This window comes from Chelonoidis abingdonii, chromosome 17, assembly GCF_003597395.2.
Source record: "Chelonoidis abingdonii isolate Lonesome George chromosome 17, CheloAbing_2.0, whole genome shotgun sequence".
In the NCBI taxonomy this organism is placed as follows: domain Eukaryota; kingdom Metazoa; phylum Chordata; order Testudines; family Testudinidae; genus Chelonoidis; species Chelonoidis abingdonii.
This window is the reverse complement of record NC_133785.1, coordinates 41,761,861-41,782,917: the sequence shown is the minus strand read 5'-3', so window position 1 is coordinate 41,782,917 and position 21,057 is coordinate 41,761,861. Positions and strand designations below refer to the sequence as shown.

Genomic DNA, 21,057 nt, shown 5'->3' with positions numbered 1-21,057 from the left:
TGAAGAGAGAATGAGGAGGTAGGAGTTGGCCCAGCGGAAACTGGTCTGATGAATTGGCCAGAGGGTGCTGAAACACTCCTTGCCCCTTCCCCTTTGGGCCCTGCACTGGGACCTGGTGGAGAGGTCCCATGCCTCCATCTGGTTGGGAGAACCTGGGGCGCACTGGGGAATGAAGGACCATAACCCAGATGCTAGGTTTGTGGACTGCCTAGCAAGGCCATCTCAGACTTTGGGGAACAGTTGAGCCACAATCTGCCCCAAGGCCTATGCAGGCTTCCAAGTGAACCTGACTACAGACTTCCATTTTACAGATGAGGAAACTGAGGCATGGTGTCTTGCCCCAGGTCACTCGGCGATGCTGTGGCACACATGGAATTGAATCCAGGTCTCAGGAATTCCAGTTCAGTGCCTTAGCCACCAGACCGTTTTTCCAGAACGTGGAGCAGGGATGGGGTGGGTGGAACCTTCCGACTTGGATTCTTTGAGTTGTTTTGTTGACTGGTGCCTTTGGCTATGCTCCTGGGGGTAAAGGAGTCCATGTTCTGAGGCCTGAGGTCACTGTCAGGCAAAATGAAAGTGACTTCTCTCAAGAGTTGAGCCTCTTTCTGTCTCTGCCAGGACTCTGTTGGGGAGCCGCTCTATATGCTCTTCCGGGGAATCAAGCACCAAGTAGATAAGGGACCAGTGGACTGGGTGACAGGGAAAGCCAAATACACCCTGAATGATAACCGCCTTCTGCGAGAGGATTTGGAGTACCGGACTCTGGTGAGAACTCCCTACTGCACATCTCTGAGCATTCTGTTCCCTCCTTGTTCTGTACCAATGAAACACCATCCTAATCCAGTGGTTCTCAACCTGTAGTAAACGGACCCCTGTGGGTCCGTGGACTATGTCTAAGGGGTCCACGAAAGACTTAGACTGAAAACTAAGTGAACAGAATTCAACTATATATACAAAGAGGTCCTCATCTTCATTTGAAATTTATTAGAGATCTGCAAATGAAAAAAGGTTGAGAACCACTGTCCTAATCTACCCTGAGTCAGGACTAAAGCCACTCTCTCGCTAGTGTCCTGTTATTGCTCACTGGAAGCCATAGCTTTACACCAGAATCTGGGATTGGCATAGTTCCCAGTGTAATTCAGAGCTGCTCTGCTATCGATGGCCTAAAGAGATCTAGCAGCCAGGGACTGCCAGAGCAGAGCAGTACTCTAGCCACATCTTCTCCTCACCGGTCATATCCACTGCGGAATCATGGGAGAAGGAGGAGAGGCCGTAAGAGTCTACAGCAACTCTTTGCCAGCTGAGGAGGCCCCTTACATAGAGGCAACCTTCAGGAAGCCTGCTGAACCAGCTTTACATGCCCTTCATGCCACTGAAGCAGGACTGAGAATCTGGCTCATTATATTCATGGTATTCCTTTCCCCAGTGGTCTGGAAATGTAAAAGGTTTATCATTAATATTATCACTTATTAGTGGTTTGCTAATGGTAAGTGTAACTGTGGGGGGAAGGGAGTGCAGGTGTGATTGCTACTCAGGCTCATCACTATATGTAGCCCTTTCAGCTATCTTTTCTTTCCCCAGACTTTAAATGCTCTGACTCCAACTGAAGCTACTGTGAGAGAGGCAGAGGATTCTCAGGGTGTCTCTGTGAAAGTACTGGACTGTGACACTATAACACAGGTGAAGGAGAAAATCCTAGATCAGATCTATAAAGGAACGCCATATTGTCACCGCCCAGACCCAGACTTGCTGGACCTTGGTGAGCACAATTCATTGATGCCAAGACTCAGTGATGAGGTTGAAAAGTGGAGTTATCTAATATATCTAATAACTGTCTCCTGTGCCATTGGTGTGCCTCACACTGTCCATTCAGTGAATGGAGACAGTCCCAGCCCCACGGAGCTTACATTCTAGCCTGGATTCAGTGTGACATCATAAATGGGGGAGAGGGATAATAGCAGGAAGTGGGGTGGAAAAGAGGATACTTATAATCTGCTGCCGTCACCTCTTGTTTGCAAGGTACCTTGTGTTCTTTTCACCTTTAAAAGCAGCAAAGAATCCTATGGCACCTTATAGACTATAGACTAACAGACGTTTTGGAGCATGAGCTTTCGTGGGTGAAGACATGCATCCGACGAAGTGGGTATTCACCCACAAAAGCTCATGCTCCAAAACGTCTGTGGCTTTGTCTACACTTACAGTTTTGCAGCGCTGGCAGTTACAGCTGTGGTCGTACAGCTGTGTACGGCCAGCGCTGCAGTGTGTCCACACTGACAGCGACCAGCGCTGCAGTGTGTCCACACTTGCACCAGTTGCAGCGCTGTTGTGAGTGGTGCATTGTGGGCAGCTATCCCACAGAGCACCTTGTCCATTTGTTCGCATGGGGGTGGGAAGGGACGAAGGGTGCGGGTATTCGCTTCGTTCCAACGACGCGTGCTATGCCAGACGACCCCACGCTAAGAGGGCCCGCACTTAGCACCTTTTTAATTTTTTTTAACTTACCCCCCCAGCTGCGGTCTGCTCCATGTCGCCGTCCTTTGAGTGAAGCGCCGCGGAGCGCGGCATGGCCCTGCTCTCCCAGCTAGAGCTCCGCGGGCTGCGGGCTTGCGGCGCTCTGGCCAGGCTCTAGCCATGAGAATGGGGCGCGGGGCTTTGTCGCGCTCCGGCAGGAACGGAGTCGCGGAGCTTGCCGCGCTCTGACCGGGGCTCCAGCCGGAGACGGGAGTGCGCGAGCTTGCCGCGCTCCAGCAGAGCGCGGCAAGGCCGACTCCGGCCGGAGCGCGGCAAGCCCTGCTCTCCCGTGGAGCTCCGGCTAGAGGCGCAAGGCCGGCAGCTCCGCCGGAGCGCGGCAAGCCCGCGCTCTCCGTCTGGAGCTCGGCAAGCCGCGCGAACCCCGCTCTCCCGTCTGGAGCTCCGGCCGGAGCAACGAGCCCTGTGACCCCGGCTGAGCTCTGAGCCTTTAAATAGCCCCCTGGGCATGAGGGGGTATTTAAAAGTCCTGGGGCTCCAGCTGCCTCTGCCACCCCGGTCCTCAAATAGCCGCGGAGCCCGCCTCCTTGCATTCCCCAGCGCTCCGCGGCTATTTAAAAGGTCCCCGGAGTAGAAGGGGTTGGGAGGCTACTTAAGGGCTGGGGTTCCAGCTGCCTCTGCTGCCCGTGACTTGCCCATACCAGTCCAGCCCCCCTGCTCAGCCAGCTCGCACCCGTGCCACGCCACCTCTGCAAACACCCTGTCCTTGTCTCAGCCAACCCCTGCACACACCCTGCAGCCTGCCCAAAGCCAGCCAGCCCCCACACACTGCTGCCCGTTCCTCTGCACACTCTTGCCCGCCCGCACTGCCTGTCCAGTCAACCCCTGCTGCACCCCACTGCCTGAAGCCAGCCCGCCCCACCTTTGTCTCAACAACGACCCAATCCCTTGCCTCTGCTGCAGCCAGCCCTACCTCAGTCAGCCCTGCCCTGCCTTCAGCCAGCCCATGTCACCCGCTGCCTGCAGTTTCCAGGGCATAACCTGCAGGGGCGCAGCTGAACCACAATTGCACCCCAGAGAGTGGGGACCACACATGTGAACAGCAGTCATTAATAACCAATCAACAGCATTATGATGCAATGTATATAATTTATTATTCATATTAGTTATGGAAAGTAAAATATACATGAAAGAAATGAGAGGTTTTTTTTCATTTTTTTAAGTCATCCTGCCGATCTGTGCTTTTGGTAGTCAATTCTCTCTCTTGCAGCCTTCCCTTTATCTGGCAGCTGTTCCTTTTCATGGTTTCTTATCCTCCAGTTTGCAACTTTTATTTCTGTGGAATCAGATTCATAACTGCTTTCACCACTCTTCTAGTCTTCTGTTTTTTTTAAGCTTTGCAGTCTTTCAGAAGTCGCACTGATGGAGCAGTATTCAAGGTCACTAAAAAAAACACAGAGAGATAAACTGTTAATACAGAGCCTGCATTGTTTTAAGAGTTTTTGTAGCATCATTACAACATCTGAGCATAGCACAGAGAGGCCGCGCTGCAGATAGAGAGGCGAGTTTCCCCACACGTGGCTCACAGTGGAAGGGGGCTGCCATGCTCACTGGGAAGGGTGGGGTTGCTTCACTGTGAAGCCATGGGGTTTCTGTGACTTGTGAAGCAAAGAGCAGCTACGGGAATAACATGAACCTACACGCACATCTGCCACAGCAGCTACTCTCAGACCATCTTGCACACACAGCTCACCTGGAAGGGGTGGGGGTGCTTCACGGGAAGCCATGGGTTTGTGATGGAAAGCAAAGAGCAGCTCCAGGAAATCAATGGGCTATTCCACATCTAGGCAGCTGTGCAGGCAGCCATAGCCCCCTGCTCCAAAACATTTGCATCCTTATAATAAAGCTCTTACCAGGAACAGGCTTCTTGCTGGTTCCTCACTACCAATCCCAGCAGCTGCGACTGGCTAGCTTCTCTGGCTGGAAAATAGCCCTGCCTGCATGACTCCTGGGAGTCTCCAAACATCAGTAGCCTCCTCTCAGGTTCCTCTACACCTCCCCTCCTCTCCAGTGCGCGAGCCAGGGCAGTGGATTGCAAGCGATGACCAGAGAGGCTGAAAAGGAATGCTGGGATAAGTCCTAATACCCTGGAGGCCAATAAAAACGCTGGTGAGTGTCCACACCTGATGACCAGCGCTGCATCACCAGCGCTGGTCTCGCTACACCGGAAGCAGACCCAGGTGTACAGCCAGCACTGCAAACAGGGAGTTGCAGCGCTGGCTGAGCTTTTAAGTGTAGACAGCTGCTAAGTTGCAGCGCTGTAACCCCCTCGCCAGCGCTGCAACTTGCAAGTGTAGCCAAGCCCTGTTAGTCTATAAGGTGCCACAGGATTCTTTGCTGCTTTTACAGATCCAGACTAATATGACTACCCCTCTGATACTTTTCACCTTTGTCACTGGAAGTAGCTACTGGGCCTGACTGGTTATTGTCAGAAGGGTTGTAGAGGAAGGTGGTCTTTTGAGGAAGGATTTGAATGAGGAAAGGGATGTTTATGAAAAGCATACAAGATCAGAGAGGGCACTCAGGGAGTAGGGGACAGCATGGGAATAGTGCAGAGGTGCTAGAAGGTTATAGGCTCAATCCTGCTCTTATTGAAGCCAGTGGCAGAACTCCCATTTACTTCAGCAGTTCAGGATCAGGCCCTAAGTGGGCTAATGAAATACAGGCCTCTTGTTGGGGGGTGAGCTCTCCAGTTTTTCCTCCTCTTTTATTCATTTTCTCAGTTGACAGCAGTGAGACATCTGCACACCGCTGTATTCATAGGACATGCTCTCGCTCAGTAATGCATTGCGTGATTCAGAGATTGCAGTTTACTCTGGACATACTTCTTGTCATGCCTCCCTCTTCTGCCATCCATCCTGGCCTCTGGGATGTGGAGCCATCTTCCTGTCTATAATTGCCATTGCTTGGTCGGGAGGGAGAGGATGACTATGGCCAACAGAATTACAATGAGTTATGATCCCATATTGATGCTGAAAGCTCAGGTTTAGATTGGCAGGGAAGGTTGAAAACGCAAGTCTGAGTTTCCCCTATATTGAATTCTGTAGCACTTAGAACTCCACACTTCATTAAAACCATTCATCGCCATTGCAGCAATTAATCCACAGATGCAGACAGGCAGAAAGAAGGCGGCGGGAGCAGCAGCCGCAAACAGGTTGTCGGGCCTCTCTCTCCTATGCACAGAGAGGCTGCTGTGATCACAGCTTTAGAAAGTTTGTAGCCTATGCACAATGAGTGCCAGGCAAGGATAAGATGCCCATGTCTGCACTAGCAGGGTGGCTGGGATGCCTTTACTCATTTAAAGTTCTTTGGGGGCAAGGACAATATCTTCTGTGACATTCCAGACATTCTGACAATAATCTGCTGCCCTGTGTCAAATAATGTTATAAATTAGTAAGTAACAATCCTAATAGACACAGAGCCTTTAAACATACCTTTTTTCTGTAATATATGCTGCACATTTGTACTGTTTTGTATTACAGCATAGAAGTTGCGTGGTTATGTTATTGTGATATACATATCCAAAGGGATAGAGTTTGTTGCTGCTGGAACTTTACCCCGCGTTTCCTAACAACTACGAGATGAAACTTCAGCGCTCATGCAGTGCACTGCTGATACAGTTCTGGCATGTTGTTAGTCTTACCTGGCGTTGGTTTCTGCATATTGAAAGTGAAATATACAAGAAAGTGTTAAAGATGGTTCAGCTTTCATAGTAAACATTTTATTTTTATTTTCCGTTTTCTGTGTTTTGATGACTGTAGAGTGGAGATCAGGTCTGGCTGGTCACCTGATCCTTTCCGATGAGGATGTGACCTCTGTCATTCAGGGAACCTGGAAGTGCCTGAACACTCTTCAGCACTACAAGGTCAGAACTGAGCATCCTTCTTCCCTTTCCCTTCTCAGTGACCTTCGATTTCACGTGTACATTCCACCTCTAGATCTGACTCCTGCCTGATCTCATTTAAAGAACCTTTCTAGCCCCACCTGTGATGTGGTGAAGACTCTGACTTGCTCCTGACACAGGAACTGCTGTTCAGACAGTGTAATCTCCTCTGTACTCTGCATCTCCACCTCTGACAACCTGAGGCATGGATGCTGGGGAGGCAAACAGGTGTCTGATGTTTTGAATATGTATCCCTAAGCTAATTTCTGGAGATGCTGTAATCAGGGCAGGCTTGGTGGATCTGTTGGTTAGCGCCTGAGTCCTTTGACTCTGGAAATTGAGACACAAATTCTACCTTCACTCACAATTGAAAGCAAATTTGGTGCACCTCTTCCTACTCCTACCATAGATTTGTCACCTTCAAAGAACCAAGCAGCAGTCACACAAGGATTTTGGGAATGTGAGGAAAAATGGTTAGACAAACGGGTCCCTTTCTGGGCACTTGGAAAATTTGTGGGGCTAGGAAATAGCAACTGTGCTGTTCAGCACTTCATTCCGTATAATTGATTCTAAGGCGAGAATGGACCATTATCTTCCACTTCTTCTTTAGCCTCTGTCAAATGCACCCTTCACTGCAGTATCTGCTGTCACTCTCCCTCTATACTGCTCGCCCCTTTCTTTCCCAGTATCTTTTCATTTAAGGTTGTAGAACAGCGGTTGGCAACCTTTCAGAAGTGGTGTGCCAAGTCTTCATTTAGTCACTCTAATTTAAGGTTTCGTGTGCGAGTAATACATGTTAATTTTTTAGAAGGTCTCTTTCTGTAAGTCTATAATATATAACTAAACTATTGTTATATGTAAAGTAAATAAGGTTTTTAAAATATTTAAGAAGCTTCATTTAAAATTAAATTAAAATGCAGAGCCCCCCAGACCAGTGGCCAGGACCTGGGCAGTGTGAGTGCCACTGAAAATCAGCTGGTGTGCTGCAGGTTGCCTACTCCTGTTGTAGAAGTTGGGTTGCACTAGACTGTATCTCACTGCTGTCATTGTCAATACACCATGTTGCAGACCTGCAATTGTGTACCTCTTCTGTCAGCAGGAGACAGGCTTACTGGTTGAAGTCAATATAAGGGCCACATGCCCAGTATAGCAGATGGTGGTCTCCAGAACTGGGATCAGGCTGCTGGAAATGAAAAATAATGCTTAAAATACCTTGCCTCAAAGCACCTGACAGACATCATTGGCCCTCACAGCCCTTTTTACAGATGGGGAAACCAAGGCATGAAGTGTTGAAGAACCTTTACCAAGCTCACAGAATAAGTCAGTAGCAGAGCCAGGAATGGAGCCCTGGGGCCTGAGTCCTAATCCGCTCTTCTAACCAGGAGTCCATTCCTTCTTGTGGGTGGGCTGTTGTACTTTATAAAGTCTGCCTGTCACACTGAGAAGAAGAAATGTGTAGAATATTGTTAACCCAAGTTCTGCTTGTACACAGGTGCCTGATGGAGCAACTGTAGCTCTGGTCCCACGTCTGACCAAACATGTCCCCAGGGAGAATCAGGATTACATCCCTGGAGAGAGTGAGTCTGATGCTAAAGGCCCATTAGCTTGCAAGCTAGGACTTTGTTCTCCCAGGCAATAAGTCTAACGTTATGGTAACACCCAATAGCTACTGGGTGAGTTGGGCCTTCCTCACTATTAGCATTGACAGGCTATCCAAACGGTCAGCACCGGGGGCTTCTGTAAGTGTCTGGGAGCCAGAGGCCCCTAAAAATAGGGGAGCAGGCAGGTCCAGCAAGGAGAGTCCAGCTTGAGCTGGAATCTTCTAGTTGCTAACCGCAGGGGCTGGGTGCAATCCATAGCTAAGGGGCCCACCAGTTAATAAACTTAGGGCCTGGGCACAATCCCTATCTTGCCGCATGTTCCCTTAGTGCAGAGAAATCTTGTTTTTTCTTGTAAGGGCAGCAAGTGGCTCCGAGCAATGTGGCCAGTCTCTGAGAGGAGCCTAGAGATTGCAGTAGTATTTGTGTTTCAGAAACGCCGATGCTGGAGGATGCAGATGAGGGTGGAATAAAACTTTGGCATCTCGTAAAACCAACTGAAGAGCCAGAGCTCCCCAAACACAGGCGAGGAAGCTTACGGGATCGGGAGCGAGCCAAGGCCATTCCTGAAATTTATTTGACACGTCTCCTCTCTATGAAGGTAGGAAAGAACATAATGTTGGATTAGCTAAACTAGGTCATGCCTAGGATACTTCCTTCCGGAACGGCCAAGACTTGGTGCTTTGGTGCTAAACCCTCAAGCCCCAGGGTGTGTTTTGCCAGCTGTGCAGCACTGCACATGAGGAAATAATTCTTTGCTGCCAAGATTACTGATATATTTATTTGTTGGCTTCCCTGTAACTCCAGTACCATAATATCTAAATTACATATGCTAAGGGAGTTAGCCTTCCAACAGCCTTCTAAAGGAGAAAAATGCTGTGATTCTCATATTCTTCTTCAAGTATATGTCCATGTGGACCCCACTTTAGGTGGATGTGCCCCATACATGTGAGATCAGAATCCTTTGAACATCAATGTCCCTTGGGTCATGCCTGCACCATGCACATGCTCGTGCCCCTCTCCTCCAACAGCATAAAAGGCAGGACCTTTGGAATCGTCATTCAGTCCCTTCTCACCTCCTGCAGCAACAGGATGGAATGAGTGGCATTTGCCTGCTGCCCTTAGCTTTAGCTGCAAAAAATTAGGTAGTTATGGTTAACTCGCTTTAAAATTCCCCCATATTTTATTTTATTCTAGACATATAAAAAACCCAAAAGCTAAATTAGATTTGTCCCTTTGTCCTCTGTGCCTCTGTCTGGGCCAAAATGCCAGATTCAGAGGCCTTGAGCATCAAACTATGTCCATCCTGCAATGGTCTCATTCCACTCCCAGATGGCCACAGCCACTGTATGGTTTTTGCCTTGATGAAAGCCATGTGCTAGGTTGCAGCTCGCTGTGTTTTTCATTCTCCACAAGAATGAGGAAGACCTGGGACACCCCTCTGACGCTATAACTCCTCAATCAATCATCAGGACCCCAGTACTGAACCCAGCCCGCCAGGTTCTTAGGTGCCAGCCTTAGCTGCTGTGCCATGGCGATGCATTGAATCAGCACTGCTGACCAACAGCCTTCATGCTAAAGGCCTAAAGGAGCCAGGCCCCTGAGTGAATGGACAAGCGACACTCTTATTGGGTACCTGTACAATATAAAAGTCTTAACAGGAAGAGGAAGCTGTCTCAGCAGCTCTTGACTACTGCTCTGGACTGCCCCCCAGCCCACCTCAGCCCCTGGGCATTACAGTTTGTTTAGATCACTTTGGTCTCCTCATAGGCTTATCCTACCATAAAAAGATATGGAGTCCACAAGTACAGCACTGCAGGGCCCATGGAGACACTGAGTCTCCAGGAGCAGATCACTGGTCTACAGGCAGAAAAACTAAGCCTTACTGGCCACAGTGGATCAGCTTCAGGCAGAAAACCGCTCCCTGCAAGAACAGACCACAGGACTGCAAGTGGGAACGTCTCCCACAGCCCCATGGCCCATGTTGCCTTCAGAACCCAAACCCAGGGTATTGCTACCAGAGTGCTACAATGGGACCCTAGCAGTTTCAGAGTTCTATGAGCCAGTGCAGGCTCCATTTCCTGCTATGGCCCAATGCCTGCCTGATGGATCAGGCAAAGGTGGCATACTGGCCGCTTGGGACACTTTCCTGAGGGCCTTTGTGACAACCTTTGATGACCCATGCTGAACTTACAATGCAGAGATGGCTCTACAGGGAGTCTGGCAGGCTCAGGATCAGCTGCAATGTATGCAGCCTGGTTCTGATGTCTGGTGGCAGATATGGCTTGGAATGAGCTGGCCCATCTACGCCAGTTCTGTTTTGGCTTCAGCAGGGAAATAAAAGATGAGCTTGCACTCATGGAGCCTCTTGTAGATCTAGGTGCATTTATTGTTCGGGTGAAGAGCCACACTTGAACCACTCAGGAGCCATCCCCATACCCTATGTTTTGGATGCTGGCTTACGTTCTTCCACTAGGCATGGATTCTGATAACTTCCAGCACTCTTCTGTCTGTTGTCTGTGATGGCTATACCATCCAATTTCAGACCTTGCCCCACAAAAAAGCCAAAGATATATGTGGCTTCTCTGCTTTGCCTAGGAGCCAAAAAGGAGGCATCTCTGGAGTTCAGAGGAAGAGGTTCTATTCTTGAGATTTCCTTATCTTGAAGTAAAAAAAAGGGTGGGGGGTCTTTATCCCATCCTAGACCCAAGACGACAGAACAAATGCAGACACCATCTCACATTCAGGGTGGCATCATCCCTTCTCTCAAGCTCAAAACTTGTTCATGACTTCTGACCAAAACTCATATTTCTCTGTTGTGATCCATCCAGCCCACAGGAAGTATCTGCGTGAGGCCCAATCCCTACCAATACAAGGTGCTGCCATTCAGTCTCTCCACCTCAAAGTGTCTTCACAAAATGCCTAGCTGTGGTGGTGGCACATCTGAGGAGACAATGTGTTCATGTCTATCCATAACTAGATGACTGGCTAATCAAAGGCAGGTCTCACAGGAAGTCACCACAGCCCTAAACTATGTCCTTTGCCATTCAAAGAGCTGGGTCTCCTGGTGAATTTACCCACATCCATTGCTCAGCTGGCTGAGAATAGTGTATCACTCCATGAGACATCAAAAGAACAAGCACATTCTGCATCCAGCTTACTTCCAATTGTCATTGAATTGGTGGTCAGGCCCCCAAGAACTTTCAGAAAAGGGTACCTTTCTTTCTCCACACCTTCATGCTGATCACAGATGCATCTGGACCAACTTCAGATACACAGAACTTGGTCCCCAAAAGGCATAAACCTGCATCTAAATGTTCTAAAATTGCAAGTGATCTTGTTAGCTTCTGTAGCATTCCGTCCTGTTTTACACAATTCCACCATGCAGATTTTCAGACAACACATCTACAGTGTACTATGCAAACAAGCCAGGACTTGCCCATTCATCACTCCTGTTATGTCAGGAAGCAATCAGTTTATGGCAGTGGTGGGCAACCTGCAGCCCACGGGCTGCACCCAGCCTATCAAGGTAATCCGCTGCTGGGCCGCCAGACAGTTTGTTTACATTTGCTCGGCTGCCTGCAGCCCCCAGTGGCTGCAGTTTAACGTTTCCAGCCACTGCGAGCTGCGGGTTGCTGTGCAAATGTAAACAAACTTTTACCCTGACAGGCTGCATGCGGGCCGCAGGTTGCCCACCACTGGTTTATGGACAGGGTGTCAACAATAGTTGGGTTTACACTAAATGTCAAGGAGATAAAGTGGCTGCACCTTGGAGAAGGGGACAACAGATTGTGTTGAAATGCAGCAGTGGTGAAGTTGTAGAACAAGTGATGTGTACCTAGGAAGCTTGATCAGTGCTGATGGATTCCATCAAGGATGAGGCCTTAGCCACAGGTACTGCACAGAAACTGACAGAGTTATGGATGACTGAAATCACTACTTTTGGTACCCCAGTGAAAATTTATCACACCAATGTACTAACAGTATTACCTTATGGTCTGGAAGCAGCTGTATTAAATTTAACAGACATTGGAAGGTTGGATGTAGTGGAGAGGAGAGTACCTCAAAAGATGGGCAGGTTTAAAGTGGAATGATTTAAAGACACATGAAGAAATTAGAAGGCGAGTAGGATGTGAAATCAGGGTATGGGACTGGCTGCAATCAGAAAGAGATGATGGTAGAGAAACTGCAGAAGACAAACATGACAGGATGCCAAAGATGATAATGCAAACCCAACCAAGGTCAGTCCAAACTAGAGGCCAACCACCAGTTAGATGGAGGGACACCATACATAGGGATGTGACGATGCTGGGCTTAATGGAGGAATAAGCCATGGACAAGAATGAATAGTGACACTATACTGCTCCCCATGCCTGTAAGGATGCTGTGGGATGAAAAGAAATGTCAACAACACAGGATAACCCCAATAGCTCTTCATCTTCCAGGAGCCAGCAATGATTTACAGAAAACCCATTGCCAACCATGAGTGGAGCTCTATAGAGCTCCATTGTCACCCTAATATCACAGAACCAAGCTCAGATACTTCAACCAGATAACATATCATTGTATCAACCAGCCAGTATCCAGGCTGTCCGAGTGCTACTGACAGAGATTGCGCTACAAGATACCCTACTGCAAAGAAGAAAGTTCTCCATGAGGAAGACTTACTCCTCTAAATGGAACAGATTTTTAATTTTGGTCAGCCCAACACAACCGTGAACCATTGAAAGCCTCGGTACCTAAAATCCTCGATTTATATTCTGCATTTTTGAAACTCTGGATGCTTGTTCAGCTCCATTGAAGTCCATCTTGCAGCAATCTCAGCATGCCCCTCACCCATGTAATCATGTTCATTTTTTTTCTATATCTCACAGTATCTAGATTTCTACTTGCTTATCCACCAGTCAGAGAACCCTTCTGACCTGGAATCTTAATATTGTCTTTACAAGCCCCATGAAGCCCCCTTTGAGCCTCTCTCTTAGGCTCCTTATAGCACCTTACTCGCAGGACTGCCTTTTTGCTCACCATCACATCAGCCAGACAGGTCAGTGAATTTGCATTGCTCATGGCTGACCCTCCTTACTTAACATTCCAGAGAGAAAGGCGGTGGTGACACGTCATTCCCAGTTCTTTCCTTAAGTTGTTGGACCTCCTTTGAAATGAATCTGTTAATCTCCTGCTCTCTTTCCCAAACCCCATTCCTCTCCAGGGACAAACTAACTTCGCACCTGGGATGTTTCAAGAGCCTTGTTCTATTATCGGAAAAGGACAAAGCCCTTCAGACAGACTCCTTGTCTTGTCGCCATCTCTGGTGCCTCTCAGGGGCAGGCCATCTCCCAGAGAATACCTCCATGGATTACCCAGTGTATTTCAATCTGCTATCACATGGCTGCTACCTTTCTCCCTCCAAACATCAGCACTCATTCCAGTGGAGCACAGGCTGCCTCCTCTGCCGTCTTCAGCTATCTGAACCCAACAAGGCAGCTACGTGGAGTCAGCCCCATGCTGCTGTTAACCACTATGCCCTTGGCCTGGGGCAAGATGAGATGCGAGATTTGTTAGGTAGCGTCACAGTCAAGGTTCAGTCAGTGTCAGTTTAGACGCCTCAGTGTCACTTTCCAGATGGGCCACTGCTCATCAGCCACTTAGGAAGAGATCCACATGGACGTGTACTTGAACTGAAAACAGTTACTTACCTTACTGCTTTGACATGTCATCCTCCCAGATCCCATGGCCCACATTCCAGCCCTGCTTTTTGTGAGCCTCTTTCCCTGCCATTCTGAATTAGTGACAGAACTGAGTGACAGTTGTAGCTGCTCTACCCTTTATGCCCTCGGGTGGGGGACCGGGACACGAGGACACGCATGGTGCAGGCATAGTTGAACAGCCACTCCTGTTCAAATATTCTGATATCCCGTTCATGGGGCACATGCATACCTACATTGGGATCCATGCAGACAACAGCTTCTCGTTGAAGATAAGTGATCATTCTTTGTAGATGGGAACTGAGTGTAGCCTTTTATTTTATTTTAAGTGAATTTTGTGAAGCACTATTACACTACCGTGAGTTCAGCTCTGGTGGCTACAGATTAAAGCTCAACAGAGTGAAAGTCACCTCTGCTACTTGCTTCAGATATAGTCTCAAGGAACCCAGGATAGTGACCACACATGTACTCACAAGTATAAGGTCTAGTCTGTTTTACAAGTTTTATTAAAGGGACAGTTAAAGTTATGATTAACCAAACATATAGAAATTCTATACAGACCTATGTGCAAGTTACAAATATAGTCATACTCGCATTCTTTACAATATTCTTAAATTCTGATGGCTGCCTTGCTAATTGATTAGCAGTAGAGGGATGGTTCCTGCTGGAGTTTCCTCTAGGGATCTTAATTTTCCTAATCTGGGTACCCTCTTTTTTATAATGTGATTTTGACTATACCTAATTAGCATTTATGCAAATAGTGTACCTGCAGTTAGGGCATGTGTTAGAAAAATGTGACTACCAGGTACCTTGTAAGCAAAAAAATTACTCTTACTGTTAATTTTTTGCACTATCACTCATTGGTACATCTTTTCCTATAATCTTGTGGCATAGGGTCATTCTCTGGTCCCTTATTTATGTCAAGCATTTCTTAAACCTATGGCTTAGTATGGCTAAGCTAAAATCTCACAGGCCTCACCCTGTAGGCCTTGCATTTCAGCCCTACTTACTTAGATACCTAATACATAATTATCCTTCTGACTACTGATCAATCTTATATTTCTATAATCCTGCAATTTAAATCTGCTTGGGATGCAATGTTTACATATGATATTTTAGTTAATCGTAACATCGCACAATAAATAAACAGTAAACTAAAATCAGTGGCTACATGAGACACAGTGATACTACTGTCTTGCACAGGGATTCTGTGACATGGCTGGGAAAATAATCTCTTGAGTCTGTCCATTGCCTTAAACACAAGTCCACCCTTCTTCACATGCACCCAGTTGTGGAAGGTTGTGTTTCCTTGTTCTTAGCTTACAGAAATAAAGACATGCTCAGCAAAGAATCCTGATTTTGTTCCTCTCCCTTAACCTTTCCTCAATAACAGTCGTCTTTACTGAGTTCAGTCTGGATTTCACTCAGACCATAGTATGGAAATTGCTCTCCTCGTTGTGTCTGAAGAAGGACCCTTTTCCCTCTTATTCTGCTTGACCTATGAGCAGTCTTCAGCATGTGGACTGCACCATCGTGCTGGTTACTTTTGTTATGGGCCATCTCTGACTCCTTCCTATCATGGTTCTGCTCACTTTACCCACCCTCAGACACCTCCTCTGGTTTCCCAGCCATTTGAGGATCAAGTTCAATATTCCCCTTGCATATAATCTGGTTCTGATTTTGATGGGAGGGCTACTTCTGAATGAAGGGAAGTGACCTGCAATGAGTTGAAAAAAATTGAGCCAAATCAATTGGGATGGAAGAAATTAATCAGAAAAATGGGAATGATAATTGGGAATTGCTTAAGAATACTTTACTAGATGCCCAAATGCCACAATCCCACAGTCATTGAAGAAGCCTGTATTAGTTAAATAATTGACTAGGTTTAGAGGGGAAGTGAAGGCAGCTATAAACAATTAAACAATAATATATAACAAATGAAAGAAAGAGAAAATTGATAGTAATGAATATAAATCAAAACCTAGGACTTGTAGAAAACTGACAAGAGCAGCAAAGGGACATAAGGAAAAATCTATGACCAGCAGAGTTAAGGACAGTAAGAAGTTTTTTAAGTAAATTAGGAACAAAAAGAATCCTAACAATGGTATTACTAGATAGAAATGGTAGAATTATGAATGGTAATCCAGAAAGGCAGCAGTGTTTCATACATATTTCTGTTCTGTATTGGGGGGAAAAACAGATGATGTCATATCATATGATAACACTTTCTATTCTACAAGTATTTCAGGAGGATGTTAAAGAATAGCTATTAAAATTACACATTTAAATGAGCAGGTCCAGATAACTTGCATCCAAGGGTTTTAAAAGAGGTGGCTAAGGAGCTCGATGGATTGGTAGTGTTGATTTTTTTCCAGTAAGACTTGGAACACTGGGAAAGTTCCAGAAGACTGGAGGAATGTCGGTATTTAAAAAGAGCAAAAGGGATGACCCAGGTAATTATAGGTCTGCCTGTCTGACGTTGCTCCCAGGGAAGAAAATGGAGCTGCTGATACAGGACTAGATTAAGAAAGAATTGAAGGAGAGTAATATAATTAATGCCAATCAAGATGGGTTTATGGAAAATAGATCCTTTAAAACTAATCTGATTTTTAAGATTACAAGTTTGGTTGATATTAGACTTGGTACCAGTATTAGACTTGGTACCACATGACATTTTGATTGGTTGGGGGGGAACTAGAAAGATATAAAATTAACATGGCACACATTAAATGGATTAACAGATGGCTAGCTCTTTGGCCACAAAATGTAATTGTAAATAGGGAATCGTCACTGAGTAGGTCTATTTCCAGTGGGTCCTGCAGGAATCAGTTCTTGGCCTTATGCTATTTCAAATTTTTATTGGTGATCTAGAAGAAAACACAAAATCATTACTGATGAGGTTTTCAGGTTCCCCAAAAAATTGGAGAGTGGTAAATAATGAGGACAGATCACTGATTAAGAGTGATCTGGATTGGTTGGTAAGCTGTGCTTAAGCTAACAACATGCATTTTCATGTGGCGGAATGTAAATATATACATGAAGGAATGAAGATAGGGGGACTATCCTGGGACACACAGTGACTCTGAAAAAGATTTGGGTGTCATGGTGGATAATCAGCTGAACCTGAGCTCCCAGTGCTACGCTGTGGTCAAAAGGGTTAATATTATCCTGGGATGCATAAACGGGAATTTTGAGTAGGAGAAGAGAGGTTCTTCTTCGAGTGCTTGCTCATATTCATTCCAAGTATGTGTGCACGCGCCGCGTGCACGTTCGTCGGAAGACTTTTACCTTAGCAACTCCAGCGGGCCGGCAGGTCGCCCCCTACAGTGGCGCCGCCATAGCGGGTAATATATACCCCTGCCGGCCCGCCCGCTCCTCAGTTCCTTCTTACCGCCCGTGTCGGTCGTTGGAACAGTGGAGCGCAGCTTAGCTGTCCTCCGCTTCCCTAGCTACTCGTAGTTATTGTGTATTTAGATATATAGTTTATAATCCCTTATATTATAGTATATATATATATTTAATCTATACTTATGCGTTTTTTCTTGCTAGCATAGTTAAGTTTAACCATAGTTAGCGGGTTCGGGGAGTAGCCCCCCCCGCAACCGGTGCCCGGAGCCATGCCCGGCTCACCGGTTCTTAGTCTGTGCTTGGCTGGCCTCCGGCCGTTGCTGACAGGAGATCCACACGACTCCTGTTTAGGTGCCTTGGGGGATCGTATTTCACAGCTAAGTGCCCATTTTGCAAGGCGTTTAAGCCGAGAACAAAATTGAGCGGCACTTTCTTTTTCCCTCCACCTTCTGCACCGAGCGCTGGCTACTCGGCGGACAGAAGCGCCTCTCGGCACCGGACCCGCGGCACGGGCCGTTACCGGCACCAACGTCGACTCGGCACACACTCCCCTCTCTCTGGGGTTGAGAAAGCCACGACTCCTCCTGCCAGTGCCCGACAGCTCCCCGGCACGCGCTGTGGTTGAGCTCCCTGCTCCTGCTGCTTCTGTGCCAACTGCACCGCAGCCAGAGAGCTCGTTTACGTCGGATCGCCAGGCACCAACACCTGCAGAGGCACTGAGGACGCCTGGCACCGTTGATTCCGGTCCCACGGGGGCCGTCGAATCCAGTGCCTGCCTGCTCCCCGGCATGGGCCGTGGTTGAGCCTCCTGCTCCTGCTGCTTCCCAAATGCACCGCAGCACAAGAACTAAGTCGGATCGCCCGGCACTTGCGCTGCCGCGGCACGACAACGTCGGCACCGTCGATCCGGTCCCACAAGGGCCGTTGAATCCAGTGCCTGACCGCTCCCTGGCACGCACCGTGGTTGAGCTTCCTGCTCCTGCTGCTTCCCATGCAACTGCACACAGCTAGAGAGGCTCGCCTAAGTCGCCCGGCACCGACAGTGGTGCTGCACCGGCATCGGCAACGTTGTGGGCACTACAGTCGATCCCTAGTCCCACAAGGGTCGTTGAATCAGTGCCTGACCACTCCCCGGCACGCGCCGTGGTTGAGCTTCCTGCTCCTGCTGCTCCCTGTGCTAACGGCACCGCAGCCAGAGCTCATCTAAGACGCATCGCCCGGCACGACACCTGCCTACGGCACCGACAACAACGTCGGCACCTGTCGATCCCAGTCCCACAAGGGCCGTCGAATCCAGTGCTGACTGCTCCCCGGCGCACGCCGTGGTCGAGCTTCCTGCTCCTACTGCTCCCCGTGCAAACTGCACCGCGGACAGAGAGCCTGTCTAAGCTGGATCGCGCCGGCACCGACACCTGCTGAGGCACCGGCGACGTCAGCACCGTCGATCCGGTCCCACAAGGGCCGTCGAATCCGGTGCCTGACAGCTCCCCGGTACACACTGTGGTCGAGCTTACTGTTCCCTCACACGCGGAGACATTTCCAACGACGAGGGATCTCGTTGCCATGACAGAGTGGATGCTGCCTGAACCCCAGGCACCGCCGGTGCGGCTACTACAGTCTCTTGGCAAGCCTCCTTGATACGACCATCCTCTGTCGGCGCAGCAGAGCGGCACCGTTCATGATCACGGTCCCGCAGACGGTCCAAGTTCCGTCGGCACTCCTGCTTTCGACGCCACTTGCAGTCCCGATGCTGCTCTCCTCGGCACCGGTCGGCACTCGCCGCACAGGTCGGTGTCCGTTCACCGACCCGATATCCGGCATCCGGTTTCCGGCTCCCAGCACCGCTACAGGCACTGTGACTCCTGTAGCCGCTCCCAACTCGAGATCTCGGTCGACCTCCCAGCACCGCTCTGGTCGCAGGTCCGGATCTCGTTCCAGGTACCAGTGCGCCTTGCGGTACGTCCCCAGGTGCCAAGTTGGGCAAGGTCTGGTAGAGTCAGACTCTCTGCCCATGATCTTTCAGCACCTCCATGGCCATCCAGACACGCATCAGTGTCTTCCCACGCGGACAGCTCTTATGCTCAGACCGCGATTCTGGTGTGCCCACCAACAACCTGAGAGCCCATCAGGCTCTCCTATGGAGGGTAGCACTCAATGCGGACCTCCAGCTGCAGGAGGTCCCGGAGGTAGGGGACCCGGTAGTGGACATTCTATCGCGGTTGCCCCGCTAGAGGGCCCTACCGTTTTTCGTACCATCCAGGCGAATGCGATACTCTATGGAGGGTACGACTACTGGTCTGTCCGTCCTCCTCCTGCGCACTAGTCATTCAGTTGGTCAAGAAAAAGGGAACGGCATGGCAACAGGCGCCAGCCCCCCGAAATCGAAGGGGGCTAGGCGAATGACCCTACTCAGCCGCAAGGTGTATTCTGCAAGGCTCTTATAGCCCTGCGTGGCAAATCAATAAGCCCTGCTTAGCCCCTATAATCATAACACCTGGATAACGGGGGATAATATTATGGAGCTTCTCCATCAAGACTCCAGCCAAGAGTTCACTGCCTCTTGGAGGAAGGGAAAAAGGCGGCTAGAGCTTCTCTTTCAGGCCTCGTTACCATGAGGAGCATCTCATGGCTTCTGGTTTCAAACCTCCGGCCTTTCACAACTTACCATTTGTTGGTAAAGGCCTCTTTGCGGTGAAATCAACCCCAGGCTACAAAGCCTGGAGGGCAACAAGGTCCTAATGAGCTCTCTCTCGGCATGCATACGCCGACGACCTAACGCAGGCCTTTTCCGTCCCCAGCCACACCACCACACTCTGTGCCTAGCCACAGATCGGGCCTTTGGCAGTCGGCGACTGAGGTGGTCGCAGACGACCTGCAGGACCCTAGAGGCCAAGATCGAGGCCCCTCACAATCACGATCGGGGACCAAAGACGAACTTTCAAAGTGCGCCCGAGGGCGGCGTACCGGTTACAAGCTGCTTACCACTCCTACTTCCTCTGGCATGGTCCCAGTTAACTTCAGTTCGCGGTCCCCTGCACATGGTGGAGTTTGGGTGCCACCTCCAATTTTGTTCCAACCCTGTCCCTCTTCAGGGACTCCTCTCGGGCATAATTCCTCTTACAAGAGGCGCAGACGCCGATGGACGAAGGGGGCAACTATTCCCTAATCCCCGACTCGTACGGAGGTCTCAGACCTATCCTACACTACGAGGACTCAACCAGTTTATGTTAAGGTTGAAGTTCCGCATGGCATCCTGGGAACCATTATCCTGTCCTTAGATCCTGGAGGCTGGTATGCCGCCTCAATATGAAGGACGCGTACTTTCACATTGCCATCTTCCCTCCGCACAGGAGATACCTCCGCTTTCTAGCCAACCGTTGGTACTTCCAGTTTACGGTCCTGCTGTTTGGCCTTGCTACAGCCCCACAGGCATTAACCGAGTGTGTGGCCGTAGTCGCCACCCACCTCCCGACGTCAGGATATGCGTTTCCGTATCTGGGCGATTTGGCTTATCTGAGGAGGGGGGACTCCAAGACACAAGTCACTCAGCGTGTGGGCATCGTCAAGGACCTATTCACATGTCTAGGCCTGATGGTCACTACGGAAACATCCACTCTGGTTCCCACTTGTCTCGGTCTCCCGGGTCCCACGGCTTCTTGCTAGTTTGTAACCAAAACACGCTAAGCTCTGCTCTGTCATCTCCAAGTTTGGCTCAAATCGGCGTACCGCCAGATAGGGCCCAATGGTCACCATAGTCACCATTTCCCTGAGCATCCTAGGCTCCCTAGAAGGTGGCTAAACTCCCTCCCTGGTGTGGGCAGGGATGCCGCTCTATCCGCCCCAGCCCTCACTGTCCTGACGATGGAGGCGTCATCTCTCAGCTCAGGTGCTCACCTCAGTAACCTTCGAGCTTAAGGCCCTTTGGTCTTCTCAGGGGCTGGCGTTCCACATCAATGTTCAAGATGAGAGCAGTCTGCCTGGCGTGCCAGGGGTT

The 21,057-nt window shown here is 49.1% G+C and overlaps 1 protein-coding gene across 8 annotated transcripts in view; it reads left to right on the top strand.

Annotated features, from left to right (window-relative positions):
* PLXNB1 (plexin B1) overlaps window positions 1-21,057 on the top strand; it is a 281,915-nt gene that overhangs the window by 234,561 nt on the left and 26,297 nt on the right. For all 8 annotated transcript variants that reach the window (XM_075073224.1, XM_075073226.1, XM_075073222.1 and 5 more), the window contains 5 exons: window positions 619-765; window positions 1,582-1,759; window positions 6,291-6,394; window positions 7,905-7,989; window positions 8,445-8,611. In XM_075073224.1, coding sequence (XP_074929325.1) covers window positions 619-765; window positions 1,582-1,759; window positions 6,291-6,394; window positions 7,905-7,989; window positions 8,445-8,611 — 681 coding nt within the window. The remainder of the gene's footprint in view (window positions 1-618; window positions 766-1,581; window positions 1,760-6,290; window positions 6,395-7,904; window positions 7,990-8,444; window positions 8,612-21,057) is intronic.